Source organism: Apaloderma vittatum, unplaced genomic scaffold (genome assembly GCF_000703405.1).
Source record: "Apaloderma vittatum isolate BGI_N311 unplaced genomic scaffold, ASM70340v1 scaffold11882, whole genome shotgun sequence".
Lineage (NCBI taxonomy): Eukaryota > Metazoa > Chordata > Aves > Trogoniformes > Trogonidae > Apaloderma > Apaloderma vittatum.
Genome location: NW_009704217.1, coordinates 32207 through 51637, shown reverse-complemented (window position 1 = coordinate 51637; position 19431 = coordinate 32207). Strand labels below are relative to the sequence as shown.

General features: G+C 36.1%; 1 protein-coding gene across 1 annotated transcript in view; it reads right to left on the bottom strand.

Moving 5' to 3' along the window:
* Positions 1 to 362: 362 nt before the first annotated feature.
* The window catches only part of MMP16 (matrix metallopeptidase 16 (membrane-inserted)), a gene marked incomplete at its 5' end in the record, with an annotated part of 48625 nt that continues 29556 nt past the window's right edge, over positions 363 to 19431 (bottom strand). Inside the window, 3 exons of the mRNA XM_009864971.1 lie at positions 363 to 1270; positions 5871 to 5986; positions 11151 to 11301. Of these exons, the coding sequence (XP_009863273.1) occupies positions 936 to 1270; positions 5871 to 5986; positions 11151 to 11301 (602 nt within the window). The remainder of the gene's footprint in view (positions 1271 to 5870; positions 5987 to 11150; positions 11302 to 19431) is intronic.

Here is a 19431-nt window from a genome sequence, read left to right as displayed (position 1 = left end):
GGGTTACACCACCAATGTAATACCAGTGTCAAGTTTCTCTTTATCATGACTGTTGCTTTAGTTCATTGAAATCCACTTCAGAGACACACTGCTTTTTAGTATGCTTTGGAATGAGTGCTCCTGACAGACCTATAAAAGGCCTGAGGCAGTTGGCTTGGTACAGCTTGGGAAACGTTATGCAGGAAAACCAACCAAAAATCAAACAAAGCAATAAAAAGGTTCTGCTTGAATATAGTAATGAATATAAATGAGTTTAAAACATTGAGGACGTAGCCCAGAGCAGCTGTAAAAAACACAAAATGAATGTATTATTAAGGCTGTTACTATATTGCAGATATTTTGGCCCCTTGTTTGTTGGAAAATGGCTGTCCGAACAGTCTGAAGTCCTGCGTGTCATCCAAGCCTCCCACTTGACAAAACTGAAGTAGGAGTATAGGACTTTATCCATAGCAGACAGAAAGCAATCCTCTTTGGAGACAAAGCTGTTTTGGGTCTTCTCACTTTCCTGAAAGTTTCGTTGTGGGTTGTTGTGTTTTTTTCTAAAAAAATTTACTTTCAGAATAAAATTTTTCAAAGGGGAACAGGCCTTGAGAGAAAAATGTAGAAACACTGGAGATTTTTTTTTTCCTCTTCATTAGTTAATCCTGATAGTTTATAGGGCATTGAGCGTGCAGAGGAAAGGCCTAGAATCGAATGACAAAGAAAGACAAAGGACTGAAGAAACAGCAGATACTGTGTATCATGGAAGCTTCCCAGCTGAGTGAATCACCACTCATGCGCAGGACAGGCAACCCCCTGGGTTTTAGAGATCAGCTTTGTTTCAGACCGACAGATGCCCGCTCCTAGCTAGGAAACTGCATAACAGCTCTCGTGTTGAATCTCAAGTTACCACAAACTCCTGGGAGGGAAAGAAAAAAAAACAACAAAACCCTACATCACACCCACTCTTGCATAGAGCGTTTGCAGTACAGTATGTGGCGGGGTGTTCCTTTCCTTTTGAACTGGAACACAGTGTAAACCAAGACGAGGAGGCACAAGGCCAGGATGCAGGGAATGACGATGGCTATGGCTTTCACAGTGCTGGCTGTGTTGTCCAGTTTGATGACAATGTCAACGTCATCTTGAGGGCTGTGTCGGTCTTTATCTCGATCTGTTGGTCCATCACAACCCATAAAATCCTTGAGGATGGATCTGGGATAGCCAGGTTCCACCCTGAGCATCTGGTTATTAAATTTCCAATACTCTTTTCCTTTGTAGAAATATGTGAAGCCTGAGGAAGAAAATTGCAATTATTCATGGTAATATCAGATCAAATCATGTTATCAACACAACATGACCAAAACTAGTGGTATCAAATTATTTTGTCAATAAAAAATAAAAAGGTCTAAGGAATAGGCTTCCATTATAGGTCTTTCAAATCTTCTTTACAAATTTTGTTTCTTTACTGTTTCCAGAAAATCTAATGTGTGGGCTTGGTTTTTTTCTTGGTTGAGTAACTGGGATTTTATTTTCTTCCATCACTACGAAAAAATAAAGGAATTCCTGTGAATATTATTTTTGACAGACTAAGGTTTAGCTGATTTGTTCATTCACTGAAAATTCAACCAGAGTTGATATTCTCAGGGCCACGACTTCAAAGTATCACAACATCTTCAAAATCGGAAGTCTACTGAAGTAAATTGCAGTGCTATGCTAGCCAGAAATAAGAACTGACCCTCTTTAACATCACATACCCCACTGCTGTACTTCAGAAGAAGGAAACTGGATGAAATAACAGTAGCTTTGCCAAGAGAAAAGAGGTGTAACCTAATTTAAGTTTGCTGCAAAAAGCTAGTATTTGATCAGACACAATCCATTGTTATTACTAAACATGCTGAAATGGAAAAAACAAACAAACAAAACCCAACTTGACTCCTTGCCAAAAATCTACAATACTTTACTATCCCAGCTGAAAAATGGCATTGATTTGATAAGAAGCAAACCTTCAGGATGGGTTAACTTTCTCCTACTATTTGTGAACTGAATGTAGATAGCTGGAGTTTTCCTTATCTGCACTTTATAGACCTCATCTTATTTCCTGCAGTATTAAAGGCCGCTAAGAATACTAAAAGAGATTGGGTACTATTTGTCATTTTAACAATGCTTCCTGAAGAGATTGGTAACTGGCTATCTGGAGGTGGTATCAGTAATCACTTGTTCAAACAGCAGTAAGTCTCCTTCAGTTCTAAAAAAATGACTTGACAGTATATTTTGTAGCTCAAATTGTAACAAAATCATCATGTACTGCCACTTTTAAGAATAGAATATTTGAACATTTGTCTATATTAGCTACTTATTTAATTCTAATGGCTTCCTAGCCACTGGAAAGGTACTATTTTCCTTTCCTTAATCCCTTGCTGTTTTACTTTCTGAGAATGTGTTGATGTATCTATAGAAAGGTACAATACTGGTTAAGAATTAAAAAAGAAAATAAGCGTCCCCATGTTCATGGCAGGGGGGTTGGAACTAGATGATCTTTAAGGTCCCTTCCAACTCAAACCATTCTATGATTCTCTGAAAAACACTGAGCTATATCAAAACAGGAGGTGTGTTCACAAAATGCCTTATATTCTGACTGGAACAAAATGAAAAAGAGGACTGTAATTCTTTAAATACAATGAAGTTTGAAGATTTTATCATATAGGCAGTTCCTTAAAGCACTCTGTAGCTTAAACAAAAAATATTACGGAATGCAAAATTTCAGTATTTCGAGCTACAAATTACCATACCTTTGCATTTTCTATAACAATGTGTATGCAAGACAGCACTGTACGTACTCGCCCTGGATAAATATTTCCAGTGTGGATGTTTGACATATTATCTCTATCAATATTCTAATACATATATATAGAAAATACACAGATATGACATCTCTAGATCTATATTCTTACCTATATACAGAACACATATGTGTATAAATCAGGGGCATATATGTCAGAATACTGGCATTAATTAGCATTGTTATTCTACATTACAATATTAAATTAAAACAGTTAAAATCAAAGCAGCAAAGGAATCATCAGCACCTATGGCTCTAGTAAAAATTCACCAGTCAGAGCATATTTTCCACTGGGAAATTCTGAAAGTAGTTTAAACTTTTCTATCCTTTTGCTGACACAGGAATCAGGATAAGAGTCAGTAGTAGCTGAAGGGTGGAAGTTACCAGCAGAGAAGGGTACTTCTAAAAGACTGAGTAGTTTTTACTCAGAACAAGTGACTTCACACAACTGTTGAAAGAGATTTCATCTAAAGTGCTTGACTTGTTAAGCCTTCTTTGGGAGCTGCTCCTTAAAATTTTCCAGGTGCTTAGTCACTGAGAATAGTGAGAGCAGTGCCTGACCCAGACAGCATGGAAGGGTTTAGCAGTCACTACTGAGTCATACAGAAACTCAAATTAGGAGTGGTAGTAAGCACAGGGCAAAAATAGTTCAGTGGGCTAATAAAGTAGACTACATTTCGTCTTTCTCCTCTCCAAAAATTGCCCAACTTTAGCAGAATTTCTAGTTGGCAGGTGAGATTTTTCTATGCTGCTCTCAAAGCAGAAATATTTCTCCAATCTGGAAAACTTTGTGTGATCTCATGGAGCAAGAGAAAGGAAATTTCTTCTTCAACTCCTGGTAAGAGTTTCTACCCCAGCATTAGAAACCAAGTCACGATATAGGAAATAGCAGGGAGAATTTCAAACATGTTACCTGTACCTTACCAAGCTTCTAGGATAATGAGTCAGGATGTTGACTAGAGCAGTCAACTAGAGTAGTTTTTTTCTCATCTTTCCCAAGCTTCGTACTGCAAGATTACCCAAAATTTTGACAGTGAAGGAAACCCCTTTATGACCAGGCTTATTGCAGGTGTTTATTTGCATGGCTTACACAACAGAAAGACAAGAGAAAGAAGTATTCTTTCAAACAAAGTGGATTAACTGGAAGATATGCTTTCTGATGTTCCCTTCTGCAGCTATATAGTAAAGCTTCATTGTGAACTCAGCTTTGCCCAAACAAAGGAGAATAGTTTCAGGAAATATGTAATCAACTTTCCAGCTAAGCTGTGGTACTTCTTATTTGCATCTCCTCTTGCTTCTTTCTCTCCTCATACAAAAAGCAGTGGAGTTGTAAAGTGTTTCGTAAGATGCCTACTTTCCTGATTTCAGGGAAAACACCTTAGTGGTCTTATTGGGAACTTTATACTGTCATTTTCAGTCCCTCTGTCTGCCCTGGGGCTGTTTTGGGCTTTCTGAGAAGCCCTCCTCCATGATGTCGTGTCCTGCTCAACCTCCCTCCTCATTCAAAGAGTCAGAAAAACTATCAAAGCCACAGGGTTAAAATAGAGGGGTAATTTTGATGCAATCAACAGTCTTTCCTACCTTAAGAATGAGTGTTCTGCCTCTGCAATACTTTCAAACCCACTGCTATTAGTGTTAGAGTAAGATATTTTTTATTTATAATGAGAAACTTATATACCTGAGCTCAGTACAGAAAACTTATGGGGAATGCAATCAAGGTAAGAAAAAAACCACAAACCCTTACGTACACACACATTAAGTTCCTTTTGGATGTAAAGCTTTAAAAATATTCTTTAAAAGTAATGAAGGGAAGAAAACTGAGATTATATCCAGTATGTTTATCTGTTCATACATAATATTTGTGCCCATTTCCACATATACATGCATTTACAGAGTTATTTGGTATGATGTATGCAGAATATCATCCTAAATTACCTACTTTCCAGTTAAAAACAAAACACACACAGACCCCCCCCCCCCCCAAGTCCAATCTAGCCAGAATCCAGAGAGGGTTTCTGCTTCTGGATAAAATGGAGACAAAGCAAGGAAGCAATTAAACATATTCCCGAAAAATACCCCAAACATTTCCATGGTAAATTACTTAATCAAGTTAGAGGTTGAAATAGGAGACTAAAGTGGTTTACACAAGGAAAGAAATCTTTTTATCTGCTTATTAAAAGGAAATTAAAATAATATGTCAGTATATACATGTGCTGTCTATGAAGCAAACAGAATAAGCTCAAAACCTACTAATAAATAAATCATAAATGCCATTCAACAGTTCAACAATAAGTGATAACAAATGTATATTTGTATTCCCTTCTAAGGGATCTAAATTTTGTGCAACTGTAGGCTCTGTTGGCAGCCTTACAGCAGCCCCCCTCCCCGATAGCACTGAACTCTTATAAAATGGAGATTTTGACTGCTCTCATTCATTTGCAGCTGTGGCCAGCTGACATTCTAGGTTCCTTTATGTGATGATGCACCTTAATACGTATAGTAGCAGGTCACAATAGCACCCCACCAATCTGAATTTGTGCATCATGAGCTTATGACATCTTTGGTTCACATAGATTCCTAAGGGTATTTCTGCTTAAGACAAAGATTTTGCTTCACTCTTCTAGCTGTTCTGAATAATAGTAATACCTTCTAAGCTGTTTAAATGGCCAACGCCCTGACAATTTAAACGACGTATACTATGTTCAGGAAGCTTGTTTTAAGAAGTACTATAATTCAGTAGACAAAAAGAAAAAACACAAAGAAAAAAAAACCAAAAAACCCACAAGAAAACAAAAATAAGTTAATTAAGACACAAGAAAAACAAAAGAATGGAAAGTAAGGTTTACAATACTAAATTTGAAACATTTTTCCCCACTGTGTTAAATGATACATGCAAACAGTCATTATCACAATAGCAAGTTCTGTCATAGGAAATGTTCTATTCATAAATCAAGAATTCTTTTGCTATTTAATGCGAACAGTGAATCACCTCTCTATTACTCTTACATAAAGTGTGTTAGTAAATGATTAAAACAGGAATATGTTTGCATACCATTTTCTTTGTGGACAAAGGCTCCCTGAGGAGATTCTGGGATACCTTTCCAAATTGTTATTGGTTTTGGGTAACCAGGGTCCATGGATCTCATTTCTTCACTGTACCTCCAGTACCTGTTTTTTTTTAAAGAAAAAAAAAAAAGAAGAAAAAAAAAGTGTTTATAAGATAGCAGATGAGTAACTACATACTTTTTTCCTTCTAACATTCGTTACACACATTAGCCACAAATGTGAACACTTGACCTCTTTTCTTTGAACATACTACTAGATTACAAGGAAATCTATTTGCTGACTGCACAACAGTTTCATTAAACAGAAAGAAGATAAAAGATTTTTCCACTTTGACAACTAAATCAGCATGCATCTCATAATCACAGCAATTCTGATGTCTAGGACTTCCGCATAGTGACACAGGAAGAAGTAACATATGCAAAAAAGATACACTAATGTTTCATTTTAATAATGAAAATTACAGCAGATTTAGAGTAAAATATTCCCAGAAATTTAACTCCTTATATGTGTGCATTACAGTAGCTTTTCATTGCATTATCATTAAATAGACATGGTATAATACAAAATTCAACTTGCTTTTGTGCCTTTTTGCCACTCCAGTTCAAAAAACTTCAGCATGCAAATTCTAGACAACCTGAACATGTAAGTATTTGCACTTGTGATATTATTTATACTTACAGATAATGTTGATAATTTCTTTGTCCTTATGCAGCTGGCTAGATATCATAAGTTGGTTCTAAGAATTAACATACTGTAGTGTCTTATTGAATCTTGACATAACATTTGGGTTTGTCATTTCATATTTTGATTGGCTTCCTTAATTTAGAACATACCAATTTAAAGCATAGTTTCCTTAGAGAATATTTTTCCAAATCCAGTTTTATTTATGTGAAAAACTACATTACAAGGCAGACACTCACCATTTCAGGACATCAAGACCGTGAGAATAAATCCGTTTCGTTGATAATCCGGTCACTGCTAAAAACCTGACGCTTTTTACGTTTTTCACATTAGAATTCATTTGACTCCAGCTTTTAAAAATCTTTGCTACGATCACTACTGATACATTAAGAAGTCCTTAAGTGGTTGATAGTTTGTCCTTGTGAACGTACTTAAGACACTCTCATCAACACATACCTTAATCTTTTTTAAGAACAAAATTTATAAACTCCTCTGTATTTCTCCCTGTGGAGCATTTCTCTGGCTTTAAATTCTTGATGAAATTAAATCAATAAAAGGTGGCAGATTTCAAGTGGGTTAAAAGTTGGCAAGTTACATTAAAAGACATTTATTTTTTCTCTTTCTTATGCAGAAATTATTTTTATAGCCTGATTTCTTAATCCAGTCACATATGTATCAGTAACCAGCCAACAAAACAATGCTCTTTATTTTGAAATGTAACATCTTTCAGAGTTTACATGGAGAAAAAAACGACACGTAGAAGTAGTAAACAAAGCTCTGGCATCAGTAACGTTGCAACCAGTTCTTGCTCATCTTTTGACTCCATGTTTCTTCATCCTTAATTTTTCTCTTTTCACATTTGCCAATTCTCTCTGTTTTTATTCTTGCTCTTTGCTGAGCTTAATATTGTAATTTTTAATCTACATTTTTATTTGCATTTTTTCTTCATCAGCTACCTTACCTTTTCCTCTAATCCTTTTTTCCCAGAACTCTATTTCCTTCCTGCATACTTTCCACTCATTTTCTTATTTTTTCTACCAACCTTTTCCCCTTCTTTAACTAATTTATGTGTTTTTCCACTAGGCTGCATGATGGAAATAGACAGTCCTATAGGACTTTCAAAAATATCGTCACCATTGTGGCTAGGCTTCGCAAACAAAGACATGGGAAGGGCTCTACCCACACTTGCTACAAGCGCACTGATGGCTAAAAAGGCCGATGCGGGACAGGCAAATCCAGTTGCAAAAGGCACAGAAGAAAGTCTCCTTAGGCGGTATTGGCGAGGCATGGTTCTTTCTGCGCTGTCTTTTCTCTCCGGGGTCAGTCTCGAGTGACCAGTGTCCTGAACCGCCTGCATGCAGGGTTGGGTCTGCGGCTTCCAGTGCACCTTATCACCTGCCATTTCGTCCCTCGCCTGTTGCTACAGGACTTTACAAATGTGGGTGTAACCTTCAAGCCTGCACAATGGATTTTTTAGGTGAGGCTCAGTGTGCGCAGAACTGGCCCCACCTTTTACTCCTAAGCTTCATCTGCCAGGGCCTAGATGGCTTGGATGGTCCTCAGGATGTAGATTTAGAGTATCCTTCTCTTAGATGGATGGCCTTACAGGGATAAACGAGCTCCATCTGCCCTGGTTTGGAGTTAGAGTTGTCCTTCTAGGATAGTTACCGGTAGGCTAGTGAGCCCATCCTACCCATGGACACACTTAGTCTGACCCTTCAGCTGAGATCTGTCTGGCATGGGAGACCCTATCGGAGGCATATGCCACCGCCAGCATAGCTCGCAACCTCATAAGGGCACGCAAGCTTCTCCTCCGCAACAAGGGGGTGTCCGTGGAGACATATATTCAATATATATGCAAGTTATATATAAGTGAGACATATATATTTCAAAAATATAACTTGTCGTTAAAAAGTGTCTTTGAGAACACACCCAGTGCACACTCAGAAGTCCCAAAAAATGTTGTTTTCTCAGCATTGATGAGAAATCCAATGAGGGAGGGGCTGATCATGACACTATCTCAGAAATCTGTGATGGAATAATAAGCATGATAAGCATGCCTACAGGGTAAGGGAAAGCCTAGTGTCATGCCAAATGTGCACAGGCAGACTCCCCAGTGATGATTTGAGTGATCCGAGCTTGAAAACCTATATAAATAGTGTTACTGTATCTCAAAGACTGATAAAGTAGGAGGAAAAATAAATGAAAATGCTCTTTGTGGCTTTAGAAAAAGGGCATTCAGAAAATATTTGCTAAAATGTTCTTTGCCGTATCTAATCCTATTTACTTAATGATATTCTGAACTACTGGATGACTCAGCTTTATGAAGAAAATTTAAACTCTAAAGCACAAAACTCAGTCACACCAGTCAGGGGCATAAACAAGGCCATGTGTCACAAAGTGCTGCAAATCTGTTATTATCTTGTCCTACGCTACTCAGTTCTGTTAGGAGAGGAACGAGAGGCAAAATGCTTTTTTTGTAGTTGTCTTTGTCCCCTCTTTAGCCTTCATGCAATTATTTGGAATAATTATCTTTAGTGTTTAGATGGATCATTTAAAATATTATTAATAATGCTGAATACAACAGCCACTTTAGAGACAGGAAGATTACAATACTATTTAATATTTGTACTTTTAAACCTTCTTACTGTTCTTTCGTTTGTTTTGTGGTTTATTTTTTATATAGCTAATATTTGGTATTCTATTGCTCTAACTTTTTTATGTATACCACTGTTCTGGGACATTTAACTCTGCCTAGATCCTGCCCTTGAGCTCCTTTACTATAGATTATCATCAAACCAAAATAAATATACAGGTTGTTGAGTTACATAAGGAGGAACCTAACGTGTTGTTTTAATGCTAGCACAACTTCTTTCATTCCTATCTTGCAACAATGAGAAGCTACATTTATGTTGCAACATTCCTACAGTAGGCTTATACATACTACTAAAAACAGCAGGAGAATTCAACTCTAACTTTACATTACAAAAAAATTGTGATATAAGCAATAGACACTGAGAAGCTTAGTGGTATATAGGTTTATTCCCACTGGTGGTCAATATCCTGTAATAGCTCAATTATCTCTGCAAGGCCTATGTTGTTCGATCTTCTTCTAACATACTCTTTTTGCATTTATATCCTGCTGAGTTTTATTGTGCTTGTTAGCTCTAAGTAGCAACTTCTCTGTCAACAGGTGTTTTCTCTGATAGTCCTTTTTTTCTTCTGTTATTAGTAGTGTTTTAGGAAAGTCTGGACTATGAGTAACTGCCTGTGCATAGAAATATAAAATGACACTGTTGAATAAAGCCTAAAGGAAGTGCAAGTCACATAAGATTCCTACTCTATCCTCCCAGGAGTGTAGGGGTGGAAGGTTATTACCTGAAAATGAACTTACATTTTTCAAAAAATTTACTCAACCATGGGAAGAAAATTATTTAGGTCACTTTCTTCTTGACTCTGAAAATTGATTGCTTGAAATGATATCTAGTTTTCAAGCAGCACAAAAATTTTACTTAGTTACCTGATTTCCTCATCATGAGTGTTGGAGAATTATTTTTTTTTAAAAAAACAGCTGTAACAATAACATTGTGGCAATCTGTAATGCAATAGTAAGATATGGCCAAAAAATGATCAACTGTAGTGTGCTAAACATATCCTATGATATGCATTACTTTCTTAAGTGATCCATGAACATTGTTAGTGTCTTAGAATCCTAAGCACCACACAGTAATAAAAGTAGTCACCACTTTTAACAATAACACAAATATTACAATTATTAATAACTAATATTTTGTCTCTGAGCACTCAGAATTTGCACAGTGACACATCTATCAACAAAGATAGTAACACTGAAATCCTGTAAAATCCATCATACAGATAACTTGCAGGGTTTCAAAAATTAATGAGCTCTCATGACATTTCTATAGAGCAGACAAACATTTCTGCCTTTATTTTTACAGATGCAGCAACACTATGTGATTAGTGCAAGTCTGTTTCAGGATAGAAAAATAACACAGATTTTACAAAGTTTTGTTTCTTTATTAATCATAAAACAAAGTGTACCTTCTGAAGGAAACTGTAAGATTTGCTAAAAAACAATTCCTGGAGAATTGCTCAAATCTTTCTCTAGCTACTTGGTTTAGCTGTAATTTCCCTTTCTTATCTCATTCTTAAATACTAGCAGGGAAGTAATTTTCACTGACCTTAAAAAGCTTTGCAACATGCCTTGCCTATTTATGTGCCAGGGCTTAGAAATGTGTATAAAAAGGAGCAGGTCAGACTGTACATAACCATCACTTTGAATATTTAAGTTCAAATTTGCCACAACTTTGACTTGATTTCCAACACATAGATTTTCCACTAGGTATACATACAGTCATTTTGGTATATTCACACAAATATAATTTGAGTTAAAAGGAAAGTAAAAATATTATAGCTCTCTATGCAGGAGGAGTTAATTTCATCCATAGAAAATGAATGGTTTAAGTCACTTGACCTTTTGGGTTTTTTTGAGAAACAGAAGAAAATATTAGCATGCTTAGCTCATATCCGCTGAATTGTCTCCTTGCTGAATTCCTATACCAACCTATCTCCTTTGAAGAAGTAGGTCTTCCCAACATCTTCCCACCAAATTGCTGAATCAATGCCATGGGAAGGAATTCCACTTCCAAGTGTTATCAAATCATGAGGATAACCTGGCTGGAGAGTAGTGTCCTTGAAAACCCAGAACTTGTTACCTGCACAAAAGCATATATATACACATACATATATGTGTGTTAGTCTTCAGTACTCTCAGTATCAATACACTCCTAAAAATACAAAAGAATCCCAAAGGGCTATAGTTATTCTGACAAACATAAAGAAATAAAAAATGTTTAATCCCTGTAGATAATCCAAAATTAAATACACTTTATAGATACCTTGCATTTATAAAGCACCTTTTATTCAGTAAGCCCACAGAATATTTTGCTATCGGCTATATAGGGATTAAAGCCAGAATGAAAACAAAGTAATCTCAAGAGGCTCTGTAGTTTATGATGTAACACATTTACAGCAATACTACACAACAGTTTTATGTTTCCTGAGGAAAGAAGTGTGAATTTTAAGACAAAATTTTGCAAGACTACATATTAATAAATAAAAAATAAAAATTCCCATCTTCATAGAGACAATATACTTTTATTACTCCGTACTCTTCTTCTCCTCAAGAACTTGAATTACTTCCGAAGGATGTACAGATTATTTCAGAAGTGACCATAGAATTTAAAATATATTTGTTTTCTCACATTTTCTTTAAGATGGCAAACTGAAGTCTGTAATTTCCACAGATGAAAACTTTGTGCTTCTGAAATTAATGGGGGGTTGCCTTTAGTTCCAGTCACAGTAAGATTTAACCTTTTGTTGTGGGTGACAAATCATTCAAAATCGTCCAATTGACTTATTACATGCCGACAGAAGAAGGCAGTTGTACAATTCTAGCTGGTGTTGGCTCTTGTGTCTACACAAACCTCAGGTTACCTGAAGTGTCTTAAATATGAGTAATAGCCTAGGGCCTCCTGGACAAAAATGCTCAGTGGTTGAACCCCTGCTGCTACAGTTACTAGCTAAATATGTTGTCTTTATAGGGCTATGCAGGCCTACAGAAGCAGCAGCTGCATCAGTGTTTTTTGCTATAGCCTCCGCCGTACCTGTTTTTGGAGAGGATGCTTTATATGCTCTCTCTTGTAATTGGATAGCTTACCTCACAAGTCCACAACCACAGTTCCCAGCTTTAGTTTGCTCTAGCTTCCTAGCCAAGCTCTTCTTTCTCACTGAACATCTCATAATCACCTCATGTGGTTCATCATTTCATGTTAAGCTTTTGGTCTAACATCTTCCCCAATAACTGTGATTTCGTCTTGACTCTTTACTAAGGTTTTCTCAAAATACTGTGCCTCCTGTCCTATTCTTGCAGCCACCTTCTCCCTTTTACACTTTTGCTTTCTTCTAGTTCTTCTTCTCACTTGTGCCTTTTCAGTAGAGACTTTTCTTTCAAATAGACAGCTTTGGCTGAAAAAAGGGAATAAAGATCCTCATATGCCCCCTAGAAACAGGGAAAAGGGAGCATAATTTGCATTTTAGTACATATATGAGGAGCTTTCTTTGAAGTCTGTCTTCTCCTTGCATTATGCCATTTGGGACACAGGGACACTCCTTCTGAGTTAGACTATAGACTCCACCATTTAGGAATGATGTGTTTACTTTCTCCTCAAAGCACTACCTTCATCTGCATTTCCAAAAAGCTTTTCTATTTTTATTAATAATAATACTGAAGAAGTAGGTGCTCATGTAGACCCTTCTGAGTCACATACATAAAAAATGTTGAGAGAGGATCCATGAACATATATATTGAATTGACCTATTGGATAATTCACTTTGGTCTACTCATTGCTATTTATGATGATGAGATCTAAAAAAGTAAGGGGAAAAATTGAAAATATATTTTGCTGAAACAGATTTGAAAAGAGGTCCTGAGAAATTAAATCATGGCTGTTCATTTTAGCCATTGCCCCTACCCATAAGGCTAGGCAGGCTGTTACACAGACTTATGAGGTTAAGGCACTGTGCTGTATAAATATTTTATAAGGAAATGTAATGTAACTCAAAAGATCTAGGATCAGGTGCATGCCAGAGTCAGAAAGAGTGAAAAATCCAGAGAGTTGTTTTGCAGTTGGATTTATATCTCAGTGATATTAAACATTTGTTTAAAGGGAAGGGTTTTGTAATCTCCCTGTTTGCACTTTAGTGATTTTAAGTGTGCTTTCATTTTATCACAGTTTTAATTAGGAGAAGGTGATATAGTTTCAGTCCTTTCCATGCTGGGTTTCCAGAGTAATTTTTTTATCAGCTTCTTTACAGCTGCGCATCACCCACTTCCAAGCACAGACACCACAGTTTACTCAACAAATCAATCTTCTCCCCCCTGCCAGTTGAAGGAAGAAAGGGCTCAAAGGATGAGTATGTACAGAGCCATGTGAAGTACTAAAAATAACAGAGACACAGAGATCTATGAAGAAAGCTGAGGTCTTTGTTGACCTGGGATTAAGGTCTGTGCTAACCTGACATTTACCATCACTGAGATTCCTTACAAAAAAATCAGTTACAGGGTTTGATCATGTCACGGCTGAGCATCTTCAGTCATTCACTGTCCCTCTTCCCATGTGAGTAATCCCTTTGTCAATGCACATGACTGGACACAGAAGGCTTCAGATGGCAATGGCAGTTTCAAACGCAATGATAAGAGAAGTCATGCGTTTTGGACCTTACTAGTTGATACTTATGGTGTGAACAACAGATGGTACCCAGAAAACGATACTGAGCCAGTTCATTTCTATTTCAGAAGAACATTCAAAGTGACAGCTGTTGCACAGCATTGAGAGGTGTATGCTGTGATGTATGCCTCTACCTTTCTCTGTGCCTCACAAGGAATAAAAGTGGTGGCAATTGTTAGGAACAGATCATTATCAGACATACTCGATGAGTCAAATTTAGCTATTAACATGATCAGGTCATACCAAAATAAACAAGGGTCGAGCACACACCATTAGAAGTAACAGCAACGCTGAGCCAGGTATTTGTTGCATATTCAGATATACTTAAGTAGAAGGAAGGTGTAGATGTGGAAACACAAGACTTAAGAAACTAAATTCTTCGTGGAATTTCTTACTTAGAAGCAAATTCTGTCTGGGTAAAGAGAGAAAAGGTAAATTTAACTGTATTTTATGGATAGAATAAGGCATTGAGAGCTCTAACACATGTAGGCAAGACTTCTATTGATTCTAACTAGACGGAACTGTATTTAATATTTACTTTAGAAGGCATGTTTAGTCTGTTACAACTGTGTTGACTGTTAATAGGACGGACCTATATAAGAAATCCAAATTTTCCATCTGGCTCACAGTTTACATTTTGACTTTTTGTTTGTTTGATTCAGGGGACTTTAGGTGTTTTGTTGTTTTGTATTATTTTTCTCTTTAGCTTCTTTCCCTCAGCTGGAGGAAAGTGGGTGGCTGTTGATCAGAGCATTTCTGAAAAGTCAGAAAAAATGAGAAGCTTTTAAACTCAGACCCAAATATTAGGACGAATTAAAGCTGAAAATCAGCGCGAAAGATGCCCAACTGTGATGAGAATTAGCTCCTTTTATTTCTCTTACATTTATGTATCTTAAAATGTATTAAAAAAGAATGCTTAAGTCAGTGTGCTTTTGTATAGCTCATGTTCCTCTTTCATAAGCAAAATCTATACACATCATTAATTGTGATTATAATGGAAATAAAAAATATATGACAAAACTAGAATAGTTATAGCTTGATTCTTCTTATAGACAATTAACTAATGCTTGTTCAGAGCCCTAGCCTATGCCCTTGACAGAAATAACCAATGTATTTAATTTTATGAAGTGTGGGGTTTTTTAAGGTCTGGTTGGTGGCTTTGTTATTCTCACAGAGAATAAAGCACCACATGTTTCATGAAGTCTGGCCAGCCTTCAGAATGTTTCATCTCTCTGCTTTTATTCCCTAATGTAAGATCTAATATAATATCAAGCAGAATGCTAAGGTCACAAGCTGAGAATTAAGCAAGTGATAAAAAAGTCAAAATGTCTTATTTTTTGCAATAATGCTTTGTCAAATATCATCACTGTTTAATTGAGAAGGATGAACCATAACTGCAAATATTTGAAGTCTCTCAACATCTATCTTTGACATTATAGAAAAAAATACGGGAAGTAAAGGGTATCTGTATTGCTATGCTTCACTTAAAATACTGGATATATAACTTCAGATATTCCTGAGACTATTTAACTAGCTACTGACTACTGCAAGGAATTACGCAGTTTTTAGCAACTGTGGATCTTCCTCTGTAGAACCAGCATGCCGAATAGTTGTGCTCCTGGGTTGTCAGGAACCGAGTTTTTCATTCATGTCATGTACAATTGTGATATGTGCGTAGTGCAAGACCTACATAGGATATAGCATATAATCACTGTGTTATAGCGATGAGACAAATTTTCAAAACTGTTGAGAATTACATTAGTTTGAAACCAGTTAAAATTTTAATATCTAATTCTGAAGGTTTCTTTTCCTCCAGACACCCTTGCTTTTAATTTTGGTCTTTCAAGCCAGTATCAAGTGTCTTCTTACTAATATCCCAAATTACTATTAATGCTTCCCTTTTTCTCATTCTCTGTTTCCCACAATAAGTTTCTGTCATTTCCCTGCACCATGATCTGACCCTGTAGTAAATCTATTTTTCAGAATCAAACTGTTAAGCGGTGGGATAAGTGCAGTTGGAAGTTATGATGGTGGCACCAGTAGCACAAGTTTTACAGCAGCCTTTCTATTGCTACATTTGGTTTACCATAATATTCAACAGCACAGATGGCTTGATTATTTCATTTTTAGCACCATATAAATTCCTACAGGTATATAAAATAAATTTAACTACTCAGATTTCCTCATTAAAAAAAACCCCAAACCCAGTATCATTCTGGTGCCATCTTCCTATTATCATTCAGCACGGACACCAGCAGTGAATAGTAACAAGAATGTAAGCATCTGTTTTTCATAAGCAGCCATCCACCAGATCGCTATGTACTTTATGAGCATAATAAGGCGCAAGGAGTCATGCCAAGTATCTTAAGCCACTCACAATGAGCATGCATCACTTTGCACTACAAACATGTTACTAAATTTTCACAATTGTTTTTCCTTGCATAAATAAATATTAATGCATAAAAAAGTTAAAATGGTAAAATTAAAAAATCAAAATCAATGAAATTTCAAAACCAACAAAGACATTTGATCAAAGAATCTTAAACTTGATTCAGCTTGGTTTTCTATAGACATCGAACACATTATGTACAATCCCACAGGTTGCTCAAGTATTCTCTTGCGAGTAATGTCAAATAGGTATAAACATGCCAATAGATTTTATTCGCACAAGTTAAGAATAACTATAATTCTCATAGCAAAAGTGCAAGCTTTAAAGGCATTTCAAAATTTCATAAATAAATGTTCCATCCTGAAATGACATCTTATATCATTTGCATATGGCTTATATTTTACCAAGATAGCTCCTATTTTAAAAAAATGTTAAATTGTAAAATACTTTTATACCTTGACTAATCTGTATTTCTATATTGTAAGGAAGCCTATTAATATCATGAATCCAAGTGTATACATGAAGGGAGGAAAAATCTAACGTTAATTAAAAAAAGTAATAAAGATCTAAATCTGCTTTATATTTTAAATCAACTATTTCAAATTTAATGTTTGCTGTCCTGAAAGACAAAGATTGAAACAAATCAAATGGAGTACAGTTTATTTTTTAAAAAAATTACATTTATGGATTTCTAAAGAGATAAACAGAATGTTTCAATCCAAGGTGGTTCACAAGGTCTATTCTCAGTGCATCTGAAAAATGTCACTTGCCTAACAGAATATTGTTAATCTTGAACTTAATGTCAGCGTAGGCATGTGAGGAGAAGTAAGGTGTTGATTACTCACTAGTAATCATAGATGAGTAAATTGGCTTACTCCTTTCGTCACCTTCCTCAGAGAGTAGAGATACTGCTCCACAAGTGTGAAAAGAGTGAAAAAAACAGTCAGTCACAGGAGGCCCTGTACTGCACTAGTTGCTTCCACATGGCTTCCAAAGTGAGTGAAAGAGAGCAACGGATATGAAAGGTACGCTAGGAACCTTCCTTTGAGTATCTGCGGAAGAAGTCGTGGCTGTTCTGAAGGGAGGATATTTAGACACTGACCTGTTTCTCCAGCACACGTCGGAGATCCAAGACTCTACCTTACAGGTTGCTGGATGTCACTGCTACCTTGAGAAGCTCTATGTTAGCACTCACTCCACCTTTTCTACTTTTTTTCTGCATGATGGACATGTTGGCTTAGGTATGTGCTTTTTGAACGCATCTGTATGCCAAACTTCAGATTTGAAGCTGCTTCTAGAACTTGGTTTCACCAGTTTTACATGGGTAAAGCACACTACCTGGACAATATGTTCTACTTGCTTGTCATCTTAGCAACAATCAACTTGACTATTTCTAGCACCTTTGGGAGGAAGACATATACTCTTTTCCCAAGAAGAACTTTTGTGATGGAATGGAAGAAATGCGACAATGACTGTTACCTATAGTTTATTTACACAGACTTCTACTATCATGTTGCACATGGCAGCTGAGATTCCTGGTTAACAGAAATTTCCAAGGACACACATACAAAAGACTCAGCTGAAACTACTGGTTTTGTGACAGTGGATGAACGTGAATTACACTGATACAAAAACACTAACAGATATCGGAAACCATGAAGAGGAAGTGGCAGAGAAGCAAAAAGAAAAGAAGATCACACAAGGAAGTGCAATGACTTTTGACCCTGGCAAACAAAGGGACAACACAAATGTCACTGGAAAAATAATGGAAGCAACTCTGAAAAGAAAGCAGGTTAAAAAATACCTGTAACAGGAAATGCAAGTATCATATGATATAAACTAGAAAGCACAAAACTAGCTTATTTGAAATCAGAAAGTGTAAGTTGGGGCTGAATAGGAAGAAAAAATCTTTACATTCTGAATTCCAGGAGCAAAATCCTGCTGCTTCTGATTGCTTTAATTAATCCTGATTATTTAATTTCTCAGGGAGAAAGTAGAGAAATCTCCCTCTGTCTGCTACGTGTTATTTCTAATGTGCAAACTACTGAATCAACCCATTCCTGTAAGACATAAGAGGACTCAGCACTGAGTGAAGAATTAAAGATAAAACATATTTTGAGGTCGCTGGGAAGGAAAGAAAGCAGGTATACGATCAAGCTTGATAATTTCTTTGTGAGGTTTAGGTAATGGACTGCAGCATTATCAAGGTAGAGGTCCGGAATGCACATGGTAACTCCTTTGCTCGATGTACCAGGAATGAGCAAAGCAGTACCTACAGAGTAATATTTGTATCCTCCCATGTCCCAGAGGGATGGAGATTTGGATGTACCTTGATCATGAGACCTAATCTTATCAATCTTCCAGAGTTTATGATATGAAGCTTATTGCATGGTAACAGAAGTAAGAACATATGCTATATATTGAAGCCATGTAAACAGAAAATGCACTACATAGGATGTAATTTTCCTTAGGACTTGCACAAAAATATACAATTTCTGTAGTAGTAAAACACAAACTTCATCTTCATTGTACTGTCATGCATTGTTTCTGCATGTTATTAAACATTTTCCATTTAGCATTCTCAAGTTGACAGTGTTTCCATGGTGAAAGAAATATTGTTTCTACCTCCCTGCTAATGATTCCACTGTAAAAATTCATTTTTGATACAGAAACTTAATTTTTTTCTGCTTTTTTGTGATGAGTTAACAAGTGAATCACGCACAACACTAAATAGCTGAATAATTTTTCACATATCTGTGAAGTTTCTTCTTTCTTCTTCCAAATTATTGTCTTACAAACATACTTTACACGGTTTTCACTCTTTTCATCCTTTTGTTGCTAAATGGGTATTTAGTTAACATATAGGATAATTTTCTCATTAAATTTTGACTAGATGCATGTTCAAGAATTTTAATTTTGAAGAATGGATGATGTCTGGAGTGAAACTTTAAAAAGAATGATTAGCAACAATTCAATCCATACAACCTATTTTCTATAGTTTATGCTCCTTTAAAAATACAAAGTACACATCTATGAGAAAGACATTTATTTCTCCTACCTGAAATCCCTAATATGACAGCTCTCAGATTAAGTAAGTACAGTGAAATACAGTGACATATATATATAGCACAGATACTATTTGAATATATGCAAATTTAATTTGTAAA